Raw genomic sequence first — 13,277 nt, 5'->3', positions numbered from 1 at the left:
ACATAAAGAGGAAGAGAAAGCTAATAGAGCGACTGCTTCAGAACCCTCTATCCCGACAGTGCTGAGGCTGGTGATGGACCTAGTCTTCCCTCTTCTGAAGGGAGAAACCCAAAGTGCAGGACATTCCAGTCACCTTCCTCTTTCAGCAAGGCTTAACTGCATGTATTTAAGAGCTACGTTAACAAAATGCTACATTTACGAACGAATATCCTAAAAGTTAACTTAAAAAAATACAAAAAATACAACTTTTTGTCTTGTTCTATGGATGACAGCTCTGTAGAATCTTCTTATCATCTTTTTTTCCCACTTTTGGTTTTTCAAGACAGGGTTTCCCTGTGTAGCCCTGGCTGTCCTGGAACTTGCTCTGTAGACCAGGCTAGCCTCAAACTCAAGAAATCCGGCTGCCTCTGCCTAGTGCTGGAATTAAAGGCATGCATCCCGCCCCACCACCACCACCACCCGGCCTCCTCCTCAGCATCTTTACAGCAAGTATTAGTGAGATAACGTAAAACCAGAGTGCCTGACCGCTAAGAATAACTTAAGTTGTATTACCTGAATAGTTTCAATGGTGAAGTACCAAAAAGGGTAAAATAAATTCCCACAGCACCATTAGTTTTTATAAAATACTATTTCAGTTAATATACAATCTCAAGATTTTGGCCCATCACACATACAAGGCATAATCTCTCCTTTTACTAACAGAGGGCCTATAAGCATAAATATAACATGAAAATGATATATTTTGCTGAAGTATTTGTAGGATATATTTACATAGTCACTACTCAGTAATATCCACTTAATACTAGTAGATTTAAGGACCAGGAAAAAAAAAATCAATGGGCCATTTATACGATGGTCACAAATTTTAACTGCAAAAGGGATCTAATAGCAAACAGATATACTTTGTGGTCAAATTACTGAAAATTAAGTGTAACAAGTTAAAAAGTAAAAAACAGAGATTGTGTTTGCCTAACACCCAGCATGCCATGGTCTTGTACAATGGTTGGTGTGTGTTAGGCCACCTCAGCTTAACCCTGACCTGTGCAAAGCAGGGCCGAGAGCACAGATTTTCCTTACAGCAAATTCTGCACTCCAAAGCCAAGTGTCATTCAGGTGATGATCAGTCTCTGTGTGCCCTGCACCAAAGCAGAGAACTGAATCTCAGCCTCATTAGAAATCAGTTAATGGTAGAATAGACCTGCTATAAAACATTTATAACAAAATAAATATTTTCAGTCCCTCTACATTAAGTGACATAAAATCACTAACATTTTATAATATTAGCTTAGGTCATTTTGGGGGGGACCCAAATATACTGTACAATCCTGAGTAAAAAAAATTAATGACACAGTTTCTTGGGGATCATTCTTAGCAGGAATCAAGAAGAAAACACATAAACCAAAACTTACAGCTCCCCGTCTCCATCAGAAAAACCATGAGTGCTTTTTACTTTGGTAAGGTTATAAATGTAAACCATTTATGTGGAAAAGGTAAAATTTAACACAACTTCGCTAGGATGTCTGCATCACTTTTTGACAGTGACATGATAAATAGTCTGAAAGAACAGAGCTAGAAGATCTGAACCACAGAGCTACCACGTCAGCATGTACTCGGCAGTGCAGAACACAGGGGGTGGATGGGAGCAGCTTACAGGCCAACAGCCCTTCATTGCCTGCAACACAACACAAAGGAGAAATTACTTTTAAAAATGGACTTCAACAGACAATCCTCCACGGACATCTACAAACAGGCCATAAGCATGGGAAAAGATGTCTGTCATCAGTTACCAGGGAAGTGCCAAACAAGCACCTTGGAGAGAGAACTTCACACTTATTTGGAAGACTTTTTGTTTTTTTTTTTTTTTTTGGTTTTTTAAGACAGGGTTTCTCTATGTAGCCCTGGCTGTCCTGGAACTCACTTTGTAGACCAGGCCGGCCTCGAACTCAGAAATCCACCTGCCTCTGCCTTCCAAGTGCTGGGATTAAAGGCGTGCGCCACCACCGCCCGGCTTGGAAGACTATTTTATTTATTAAAAAAAAAACTTGAAAAGGTGCTGGAGTGGTGGTGAATGCCTTTAATCCAAGATGAGAGCAAGAATATCAATAGGTATTCCAACACTCACATACACAGCAGCACTGTTCATATCAGACAAAAAGTAGAAGTGTCTCAAGTACTTAGTTAATATGCTAACAGTATACTACAGTAATAATACAATGTATAATAATAATGTCATATAGTAGTATACTAACAGTGTAACATATACTAAAAGCATAATAACTGGTCAGAAGTGATAAGGATCACTTCATATCCATTAAGGGAACAACCCATCAAGAGGACATCACAATCCTAAACATATATTCACCAAACACAGGTACATCCCATTTCATAAAAGAACTACTAAATCTAAAACTGTAGATTAACCCCAACAAAGAGACTTGAGCACTCTATTCTCACCAACAGCATGCCATATAAACAGATACAGCCATACAATAGAATTGAGGACCCAGAAATAAGCCCATTCTCCTACAGTTCCCTGATTTTTGATAAAGGAGCCAAAAGTACACACTGGAAAAACTACACAGCATGTTTAAAAGGTGGTGCTGGCCAGGCGTGGTGGCGCACGCCTTTAATCCCAGCACTCGGGAGGCAGAGCCAGGCGGATTTCTGAGTTCGAGGCCAGCCTGGTCTACAAAGTGAGTTCCAGGACAGCTAGGGCTACACAGAGAAACCCTGTCTCGAAAAACCAAAAAAAATAAAAATAAAAATAAAAAATAAAAGTAAAAGGTGGTGCTGGTGAAGTACACCTTGACCAGCTACAAGTAAAAGAATAGAACTAGATCCTCACCACAAACATTGCACAAAACTCAATTCCAAATTTATCAGGGATTTTGGCACAAGACCTGGTACCCTAAATCTGACAGAGAAGAAAATAGGAAATACACTTGAACAAATAAACTTGAATTTATGAGGATTATATTTAGTTCTCATCAATGCAAATTATTTGATATGCATATTAGATTACTTTAATATGCAAATTAAAACTACTTTACAATTTTATTCTCTCTCAGTCAGAATGATCAAGGTCAACCAAAATTCAGGTTACAAGAAAAAAGCAATATAGAAATCTACTGCTGGGGCTGGACAGATGGCTCAGAGGTTAAGAGCACTGACTGCTCTTCTGAAGGTCCTGAGTTCAATTCCCAGCAACCACATGGTGGCTCACAACCATCTGTAACAAGATCTGGCGCCCTCTTGGAGTGTCTGAAGACAGCTACAGTGTACTTACATATAATAAATAAATAAATCTTTTTTTAAAAAAAGAAATCTACTGCTTTATAGGCAAACTAAGAGATATGATTAATATTCTTAAAAATCTAAAAACAGAGGTGCCTTGCAAAGATAGAGAATGCTGTTCTTAAATGTCATCAGTTTTTAAGCCAAATTCTCAGGTATAAAATATTAGTACAATGTCTTCTGATGCAATAGAGACATGACTATTTTGAGAATAATCAATTACTTTCTGATTGAATTTGAAGCCTACTCCACATAAATGGAGAAATGTTTAAAGCGTTAAAGAGAAAAAGAAAGGCTAAATGATAGTGAATTATATACTGCGAACTTTCCAATCAAATACTCCTTAATACAGTCTGGAAACACACTTATTTTAAAGATACTTATGATAAGAATCTCTAAGAACTATGACACTCAGAAAAAAAAAAACTATATTCACACGGGGCTGCCTTTTCCTAATTCTACACACCTATGACGTCAATCACACGAAGTCTCAGGTTCTGCTGCAGCTCTGTTAGGACAGAAGCCAGAGCAACTCCAGGCTCTGATATTTTTATCGTTTGCTTCACATCATTTGCAAAGGACAACCAGAGTTTGCCAAAGTCTTCAGTTGAGATCTTTAATGGTCTGAAAAAGTTTTAAAAATTACTCTATGTTGTTAAGAGTACAATGATGCTGAACAAAAACATTTCTCATGACTCATGGAAACGAATATATATTACATATATAATACATATATATTATACATTGTAAGCCTGGGTTGCAAGAGATTTATGCTTCTAAACCAGATATGATTAGAATGGCTATTGTTATCTTCCAACCTGATGATGTTACTGGCAACAAAAGATTTGTTTCTTGTTTTGTTTTGTTTTTTCCTACAATTTTAGTAATTTTTTTTAATGAACCTTTTTTTTTTTTAATCAGTACATTGTAGCTGTCTTCAGACACATCAGAAGAAGGCATCAGATCCCATTACAGATGGTTGTGAGCCACCATGTGGTTGCTGGGAATTGAACTTCAAGTTATGAAATAAGAGTGGAAGAGAGTTAAGACTTACATTGTAGCAAAGGCTTAGCTAGAACTCACTCTGTAGACTAGTAATGTTTGAACAGGTGGCAATCCTCCTGCCTCAGCCTCCTGATTACTGGGATTAAAAGCATGAGCTACCATGCTTGGCTCATAAGATACAAGGTTTTAAAAATAGTTACGTGTGGGCTAGAGAGATGGCTCAGGGTTAAGAGCGCTGACTGTTCTTCCAAAGGTCGTGAGTTCAAATCCCAGCAACTACATGTAATAAGATCTGATGCCCTCTTCTGGGATGTCTGAAGTCAACTACAGTGTACTTACATATAATAAATAAATCTTAAAAAAAATAGTTATGTGTGTGTGTACAGTGTGTACAGTGTGTGTGTGTGTGTGTGAGAGTGTGTGTGTGTGTGTGTGTGTGTGTGTGTGTGTGTGAGAGAGAGAGAGAGAGAGACAGAGACAGAGACTATGTGCATGTGCACACAAGTACCCCACAGAGGCCAGAGTGGTACTGGGTCCTCCAAAGCTAGAGTTACAAAAATATTTACCTAATAAAATCTAATAATGGTAAGTTCATGGAAAATTCCAGTTGAACAGAATGCGTATCCATCATTTGATACTTTATAAAACCAGAGAGAGTTCCTTCTATACAAGGGCTTTCCATCTGCACACCATATTGAAAGGATTTGGTACGTTCTGGTTCTATCACAGGAGAAGAACATTCAGGTTGCTCAATGATCTGTAAATGAAAGTAATAGAAATATTGAAGAAAGCATCAATAAACTGCTATGTGGATAATAATCTTCTACTTAAGAGAAGCACTAAAGCACATGAATATGGGAAGTTAACAAACCTCATTATGAAAACCACTAACAAAAATTTACTAAAACAGATAAATAATATTGTATGGGTCAAAAATAGCTAACAGATTAGTATTATGGCTAAAACCGGTGGGTGCGTGCGTGCGTGTGTCTATGTTAAAACACACACATATTTTTTTTTTTTTTTTTTTTTAAAAATTTTTTTTTTTTTTTTTTTTTTTTTTTTAAAGATTTATTTATTTATTATATGTAAGTACACTGTAGCTGTCTTCAGACACTCCAGAAGAGGGAGTCAGATCTTGTTACGGATGGTTGTGAGCCACCATGTGGTTGCTGGGATTTGAACTCCGGACCTTCGGAAGAGCAGTTGGGTGCTCTTACCCACTGAGCCACCTCACCAGCCCAATAACCTTATTTTCAACAGGAGGAAACAGGCAGCTAAAGATTCTAGCCATGAAACCCATCAAATAAGGCCCAGAAGTGAGAGTCAATGTATGTACTCAATGTACCATCTATCGTAGGCTAACCTGGCACTCACAGAGGTCCTCCTGCCTGTTCTCCTGAGTATGGGTTTAAAGAAGTGCCTGTGTGGCACCTACAACCTTTATTATGCACTGTAGACTCTCATTTTACATAGTACTATGGCCTTTGCAAATATGATATATTATTTCTCTAGAGTAATGTATCCTGAGTCCTGTTTTTAAGGAAGAAAGGAGGATATGGAACAAAATCATAAGGCACTGGAGCCAAAAGCAGAAACACTATGTGAGCATTATTTAATTAAAAAAAGATATCTTATATGTTGTCTTACCTTGAAATTTTCCACAGGAAAAATTTCTAACTGAGCATCTGTGAACTCTGAGTCAGTTTTACTAGTGAGTGACCAGATCACCAATAAACAATCATCCTTCCAGACTTTGTAAGAAGACACAGACGCGGTTTCATTACTACAGATTTCCACGAGACCTGAATGCCTGCACTCAGGAGTTTCTTCCTTGACAGTTGAAGTTGCAGAGGATGAAGGGGGATGAAAGACTTCCATGTTGTTATCAGCAAACAAAGAAGGCATAGGCAAGCTGACATTCACGAGGTTCTCAGCTGAGGGCAGCTCCGAGAGCGACTCAGAACGCAAAAGCTCTGAACCGAGTTCCCTGTCTCCTCTATCCACAGCATTCAGACTCTCCTCATCCCCACCAGCCTGGTCTGATCCAGGGCCGAGGGCAGAGCAGGGAGCAGTGTGAGCGCCGGGTGTCTTGTTGCTTTGGGCTACCTTGAGTTTTGATTTCCTCCTGAACTTGTGAGACACAACATCTGCTTTTCCTAACTGCAAAAACAAAATATAATAATAATTTGAAATGAATACTATATTAACAGTAAGGATCTGCAAAGCAAAATTAGTAAATCTCAGTTGCAAAGGTGTAAACCCTACAATTCTGACAGCCATGTAACTTAAAGCTATCAGCTAAATCTTACTTTTGACTTAAAAACCTAAAAAAAGGTCAAAACTAAATTGCAATAGTTCTGAAAAATGTTTGGTGTCTAAATAGTACATCAAGGATTAACAACCCACCTATGTTTTTGTTTCCGGAGCTGTATTTTATAGAATCCCAAGTTACCCTTAACTTCAAAGAGGTTTTAATAATTTTTTAAAAAGATTTATTATATATAAGTACATTGTACCTGCCTTCAGACAAATCAGAAGAGGGCATCAGATCTCACTGCAAATGGTTGTGAGCCACCAAATGGTTGCTGGGATTTGAACTCCGGACCTCTGGAAGAGCAGTCAATGCTCCTAACCACTGAGCCCTCTCTCCAGCCCGGTTTTAATGATCTAATAATTGTGATTCTGAGGTCTATGCTAGTAAGCAGAGAAGAAAAATTGGTTTAACTTCAAAAACTAAATGCTGACTAGGAAATATGATGGGAAGAATTCCGTAGATGGTGAGGCTTGCCCAATTTGCCACCACTGATATTACTAAAGAGCAGTCGGGGAGACTATGCAAACAAAGCACACGGATAAGCCACTATTACTGACAACCTCAACCAAGCCCCTTGCCCTCAGAGAACTCCCCCATCCACCCTGGTCATTCTTGTTCATTTATGTGGTGTGGGGAGCGGGTGTGCCAAGCCCCGTGGTCCCTGTTTGTCAAGAGCCTGAGCCTGAACTCTATGTGGGGAGCGAGTAAGCCCCGTGTTCCCTGGCTGCAAGAACCTGAGCCTGCTGAGCCTGTGCAGACGATCCTGTACTGTACTGCCTGCTGAGTTACTGGACAATCACCGTGTGCCCTGGCTGAACTCTGACCGGATCCAGGAGATGGAGGAGGGATTAGGTTAGAGGACTGAGAACAGGATGCACCCCGGAGAGGTGCAGGGGGGAGAATGTTGTTTTGAAGGAGCTCAGAGGACTGAGAACAACAGGATGCGCCCCGGAGGGAGGGAGGAGAATGCTGTGGGGAAAGGCTGTAAACAGTTCAGCTGGGAGCAAGCAGTTGAAGAGTCCGGTTGGGTTTGGTTGGAGCTGTGAGAGAGAGAGAAAAGCTGCTCGGGGAGATAAGAGAAGAAATCTGTTTGGAACCTGCCCTGGTGTTTGTCTCTGCCAGTCAGAGTTCGGGGGTCTGCGGCAATGTGGGTCCTGGGCCTTCTGCTAGCAGACTGGACTTTAGAGAAAAACTTACTCAAGGGGACGGGACATGTCCCCTTAGTGGTACATTACTATGTTAGCGGCAGCCCTAGAGCTGGATGCTGCTGCTGTGGGAGCTAGAGGAGGCATTTCCCACCATGCACAGATGAACTCCAGTTCTTGGTACCAGCAGATGGCACAGGCATTCTTACAGGACATAATAGGTAACTTACCAAATCGACTGTATTTTCTGGTCCTAGCCCAACAAACAGCGATGATGCCAACAGCTGCTTTTCTTTCTCCTCTGTAGAAGGGGTATGGCCTTGAGCTTGGTCCTTTCTGGTCGTGGCTTGGTCTACATTCTCCATTGTTGCACCCTCTGCAGGAACATGTGAGGCTTCTGGTTTATCGCCAGTTCCACTCTCCTTCTTGGGGAGATAGCCCTCTTTACCCCATAATTTCTTTATACCTTCCATCTTCAAACTACTTGTCCTAAGGAGATTAAGAAAAGCAACCCAGTTTAAATGATGCTGAATAGTTAGATCCTTGATGCATTTTTTTTTTCTTCAAAACACAGCTTTCATGCTGGGCCGTAGTAGTGCACACTTTTGATCCCAGCACTCTGAGTTCAAGGCTAGCCGGGTCTACAGAGTGAGTTCCAGGACAGACAGGGCTACAAAGAGAAACGTCTCATCATAATTCCCTGAGTTAAGTTAGAAAAGATGAGAATGGCTCTGGACAAAAACCTCTCCTTCTAACTCCTGAGGCACCTACTACATGTCTACTTACACCAAAAGATTTCTTTAAAAATGTACTCAAATTTAAGATTCAATTTTACTTTAGGGTGTTTTATTCTTTAAAGGCAAGCACATACTAGGCTGCTCCATTTAGATCAAGCTGTGGGAAACCTTAGCCAGGCAAAGCTCATCTCAGAACTCACCAATGATCAAGCTGCTCTCAGTGCAGCCCACTCAGTGACCGAGAACCAGAAGGACAAGGCCTGGGCTGGGGAGAGGGCTCAGTGGATGGTGTTTGCAGTGCAAGCATGAGGACTCTCAGAGCCCACACAAACAGCAAAGTGGGTGCTGAGATACCAGCACTAGGAAAGGCAGAGACAGAGAAACCCTGGATAGAGAAGGCTATGGAACCTGGCCAACTCAACGTGAGGTAAGAAAATACAGACAAAGGCAATACAGAAGGACACCCAAAGTCAGGCTCAGGTCTCCACAGTGCACCTGCACACATGTGTACCCACAGACAGGCACACACACATTCACATATACAATACATGTGCACACACACAGTATAAAGTCCTGGCCACTCCTTTTAGCCCAGTTTAGATCACTCTCAAGGTCATTCTAACAGAGCAGAAGCCATCACTGACATGACTTTATCTCTTCTTCATTTTCCCAAATGTGTTCTTTGATACTTCTTTCCATGGGTATGGTTGCAAAGGGTACTCCTAAAAATTCTGCATACTCTGTGCCATTGCAGAGTATATTTCACAGGCAAATGGGAAGAGACCACAGGAGTCTACAGATTTTTTTCTCAATTATTTCATTTAATTACACACCTATTACCAATGTAAGTTTGTCATGTTTCAGTCAACAGCCTAAAAAAAAAAAAAAAGTACACAAGAGCAACATTAGGCTACTTCACACACATGGGAAAAGTTGATAAATGTTGCTTTCTATATAAGTCATCTTTGCCTGGGTTTGGAAGGCATTACAATAATCCATAATTTTCTAAATTGTGATTTTGTACTATTGTAAGTCAGACCATGAAGACACACATGTAAATTCTAGGCAAGACTGGGAGGCAGAGGCAGGCAGATTTCTGAGTTCGAGGTCAGCCTGGTCTATAGAGTTCCAGGACAGTCAGGGCTATACAGAGAAACCCTGTCTCGAAAAACCAAAAAAAAAAAAAAAAAAAATTCTAGGCAAGAAATGGTAATGTTTAATAATGAGCTTGTAAGAAAGAAATTCTAAATTGGGCTCGACTTTATTGTCAGCTTACCAGGGACTGTAGAAGAGGAACAATATCTGGAAAGCTATTCACTGTAAAAAATCATTATGGTCCATTTGCAGTATCATATGGGCTCAGCACTAAGTTACAGGTCAGCAGGAGGGCTAGCTCTCTCTCTCCTCTAGATAATGGCTCTCCCTGCTTGGAAAGTTCCAAGCTATGTGACTGAGCCCACTGGAATAGGCTTAGTGCCCTAAAACAATGAGATGGAGAATTCAAGAAGGGGGCAAATTCCAGCCTATGGAAATACAGGGATTTCTCTCATTTGGGACTTTTTCTTTAAATTAAAAAAATTATTTTATGTATATCAATGTTTTGTTTGAATGTATCTGCACACCAGAAGAGGACAGTGGATCCCATAGAGGGTTATGAACTGCTATGTGGCTGCTGGGAATTGATCAGGATCTCTGGAAGAGCAGCCGGTGCTCTTAACTGCTGAGCCACCTCTTCAGGCCCTCTGTATCAGGAAGTTTAAAACCACTGTCTCATATCAAATTAGAGCACCAGCCATTTTTGCCCTTTCCCTATGCTGGTACCCCTATCTGCAGAACTGTGTATTTAAAAGTGCAACACTTCAACTAGTCTCTCTAATTTGTTATTATCTTTTTTTCAACATTTACCTTGGCAGTTAACACGCAGGTTCTTAATCTGACATAATATGTGAACTGTGATCTCTGAAAACGTCAATCCATCTTTCATGGTCTGTTTCTAAATAATAAAGCACATACAACAGACACAAAACCGCACAGAATCTATAAGGTCAGCCCCTCACGTCACCCTGAACACTGCTCACTGTACAGACCTCTCCCTGGGTCTGGATGGTCTTTGCGTCTATTTGTTGCTTTGTTCTGTGTAAGCTCCTTAATGGCCGTCACCTCTACCAAACCCACCAACCACACCTGAAATGCCAAAATTAAATGTCTAGGAAAGAAATTAAGGATGTTAGACCAGGGAGGGAAATGAATTAAAAAAAAAAACAACAGAATTATAACTCCTGCCATTTTATACACCATAACATTCTTCATTCATCATATCTATATTATTCCTGGGAAATTTTATAGCCACCTCTTTGAAAGATTAATAAATTTTAAGTGTGAAAATAAAATAAGGTGATGGACTTAGTACAAGAACTCAAAATTTCAATGTCCCTTAAGGCTGTCATTCTTGAATTCTCATTACATTTATACTTACAACATTTTGAACTCTTAAAAAAAATGTTTTTAGCTGGTCGGTGGTGGCATACACCTTTGATTCCAGTACTCGGGAGGTAAGTAGAGGCAGGTAGATCTCTGAGTTCAAGGTTAGCCAGGTCTACAGAGTGAGTTCCAGGACAGCCAGGGCTACACAGGGCCTGTTCCCTTGTCCCTGCAACATGACAACTGATGCTATCAAAGAAAACAGTCATGAATTTGGCTCAACAGCCTTATGGAAGATGTGGTATGGGTGTGTCTTTTGTTGTTGTTGCTGGTTTTAACAAGACTTGGGTGTGTAACCCTGGTTATCCTGAAACTCACTCTGTAGAACAAGATGGTTTTAAATTCACAGAGATCTGCCAGCCTTTGCCTCCCAAGTGCTGGGATTAAAGGCATGTGCTGCCACCCCACTCCAACCCCCTGGCTAAAAATTAAATTATATTTAACAGATTAAAAATTGGCCTGAAATAAATATACAACTGTGTCAGCAATTTTCACCATGGTCAAGGAGTCCCTGAAAACATTTGGTGAGGGTGTGCACGCCAGTCTGCAGGTGTCTGCTCTCCTCCACATGCACACAGAGGCAGAGGACAAAGTCAAACCTTCCTCTATCACTTCTAACTTTAGTCCCTTATGACTGGGACTGTATTAGAAGCTGTTACTTCGGTTACACTGGTGTACTGGTACCAGCACAGTGAGGTATTGCAGTGACAAGCCTGATCATGTTTTGGGGAGGATTGTAGAAGGACTTTCGAACTGCAGGCTAGAAAAGCTATCACAAGTTGAGAGCTCAGTGGGCTGTGCTGTGGGAGCTTGGAAGACAAGAATGCTGAGAGCAGTGCAGACAATGGAAGCCGACCTGTGACGTTTCAGAGGGAAGATTGAAGACTCTGTTGCTATTTTGATTAAGATTCTGTGGTTCTGGTTTGCTGGGGCTGAACAATTATCTGTGTAACAAGATAGCAGAACTACTAAAATAAAACTTTATGTTACTGGGACAATTGATGCTGGTTAGCTAGAGCTAAAAAATTAGCAGCAATTGAGGAGAGACCAGCCTCACTGAGGTGAAATCTTCTGGGAAGTGTTTTCTGAGGGCACAGAGAAGCTGTGTTCTAGTGACAGCAAAGGTTGTACCTTATGTTGGAAGCTGGACTTGGTAATGTGTAAGAGTCACCCAAGTGGTTCTAGTTTTGAAGGCATGAAGGGGTCATGCAGAGCAGCTGGGGTTCGGCACTGTGAGAGGCCATGGCAGCTTCAGTGGCAGCTGAAGGCCCAGGACTGAAGGGATCATGCATAGACACTGAGGCTTGGCACCATGAAGAGAGCCTATGAGAGGCTATCTGTGAAAGTACAACCCAGTTGGACCAGAAGATCCCAGACTTTTGGAGATGCCAGTACCATGAGATGACCACCAAGAACAGCAGTAACAATGGAGAGGAGGCAGCCATAACCTAGAAGACAAGGTGTGTGCCATAGAGGGCAAAGATGGATTTGGAGGAGTCCAGAAGATTCTGAGTGGATCCCAGACACTGACAGTTGGTGTTTGATTTTGATTTGATTGTAACTGTGCCCTGATTTTTTTCCTCATGAAGTTAAAAAGAATTTTACTGGAGGCCACAGCTGAGCGACTTTGAATTTTTTTAAAGATTTATTTATTATATGTAAATACACTGTAGCTGTCTTCAGATGCGCCAGAAGAGGGCATCAGATCTCATTACAGGTGGTTGTGAGCCACCATGTGGTTGCTGGGAATTGAACTCAGGACCTTTGGAAGAGTAGTCAGTGCTCTTAACCGCTGAGCCATTTCTCTAGCACCTGAGACTCTGAATTTTAAAAGACTTCAGATTTTAAGAGATTGACTATTTTAAAGGGACTGAAATTTTAATGTATTTGAATTTGTAACTTTTAAAGACTTAGATCTTGGGGATGAGTAAGAAAGTATGGCTTAATAGTGATTTGTTTGTATCTCAAGTTGACAAAGAGACAGTTGTACTGGCTGGTTTTGTGTGTCAACTTGACACAAGCTAGCCTCATCAGAGAGAAAGGCACCTCAGTTGAGGACATGTCTCATAGAGACATGTCCAGCTGTAAGACATTTTTTCAATCAGTGATCAATGGGGGAAGGCCTAACTCATGGTGGGTGGTGCTTTACCCGGGCTGGTGGTCCTGGGTTCTTTAAGAAAGCAGACTGAGCCAGGCGTGGTGGCGCACGCCTTTAGTCCCAGCACTTGGGAGACAGAGGCAGGCGGATTTCTGAGTTCGAGGCCAGCCTGGTCTACAGAGTGAGTTCCAGGACAGCCA

The 13,277-nt window shown here is 41.1% G+C and overlaps 1 protein-coding gene across 1 annotated transcript in view; it reads right to left on the bottom strand.

Annotated features, from left to right (window-relative positions):
* Positions 1-462: 462 nt before the first annotated feature.
* Ap4e1 (adaptor related protein complex 4 subunit epsilon 1) overlaps positions 463-13,277 on the bottom strand; it is a 59,293-nt gene continuing 46,478 nt past the window's right edge. Inside the window, exons 17-21 of the mRNA XM_021193717.2 lie at positions 7,992-8,250; positions 5,950-6,462; positions 4,866-5,056; positions 3,761-3,918; positions 463-1,672 (exon numbers count right to left, since the gene is read on the bottom strand). Of these exons, the coding sequence (XP_021049376.1) occupies positions 1,512-1,672; positions 3,761-3,918; positions 4,866-5,056; positions 5,950-6,462; positions 7,992-8,250 (1,282 nt within the window). The 3' untranslated portion in view covers positions 463-1,511. The remainder of the gene's footprint in view (positions 1,673-3,760; positions 3,919-4,865; positions 5,057-5,949; positions 6,463-7,991; positions 8,251-13,277) is intronic.

The sequence above is a fragment of the Mus pahari genome, chromosome 3, assembly GCF_900095145.1.
Source record: "Mus pahari chromosome 3, PAHARI_EIJ_v1.1, whole genome shotgun sequence".
Taxonomy (NCBI): Eukaryota; Metazoa; Chordata; class Mammalia; order Rodentia; family Muridae; genus Mus; species Mus pahari.
This window is presented reverse-complemented; position numbering and strand designations above follow the sequence as displayed.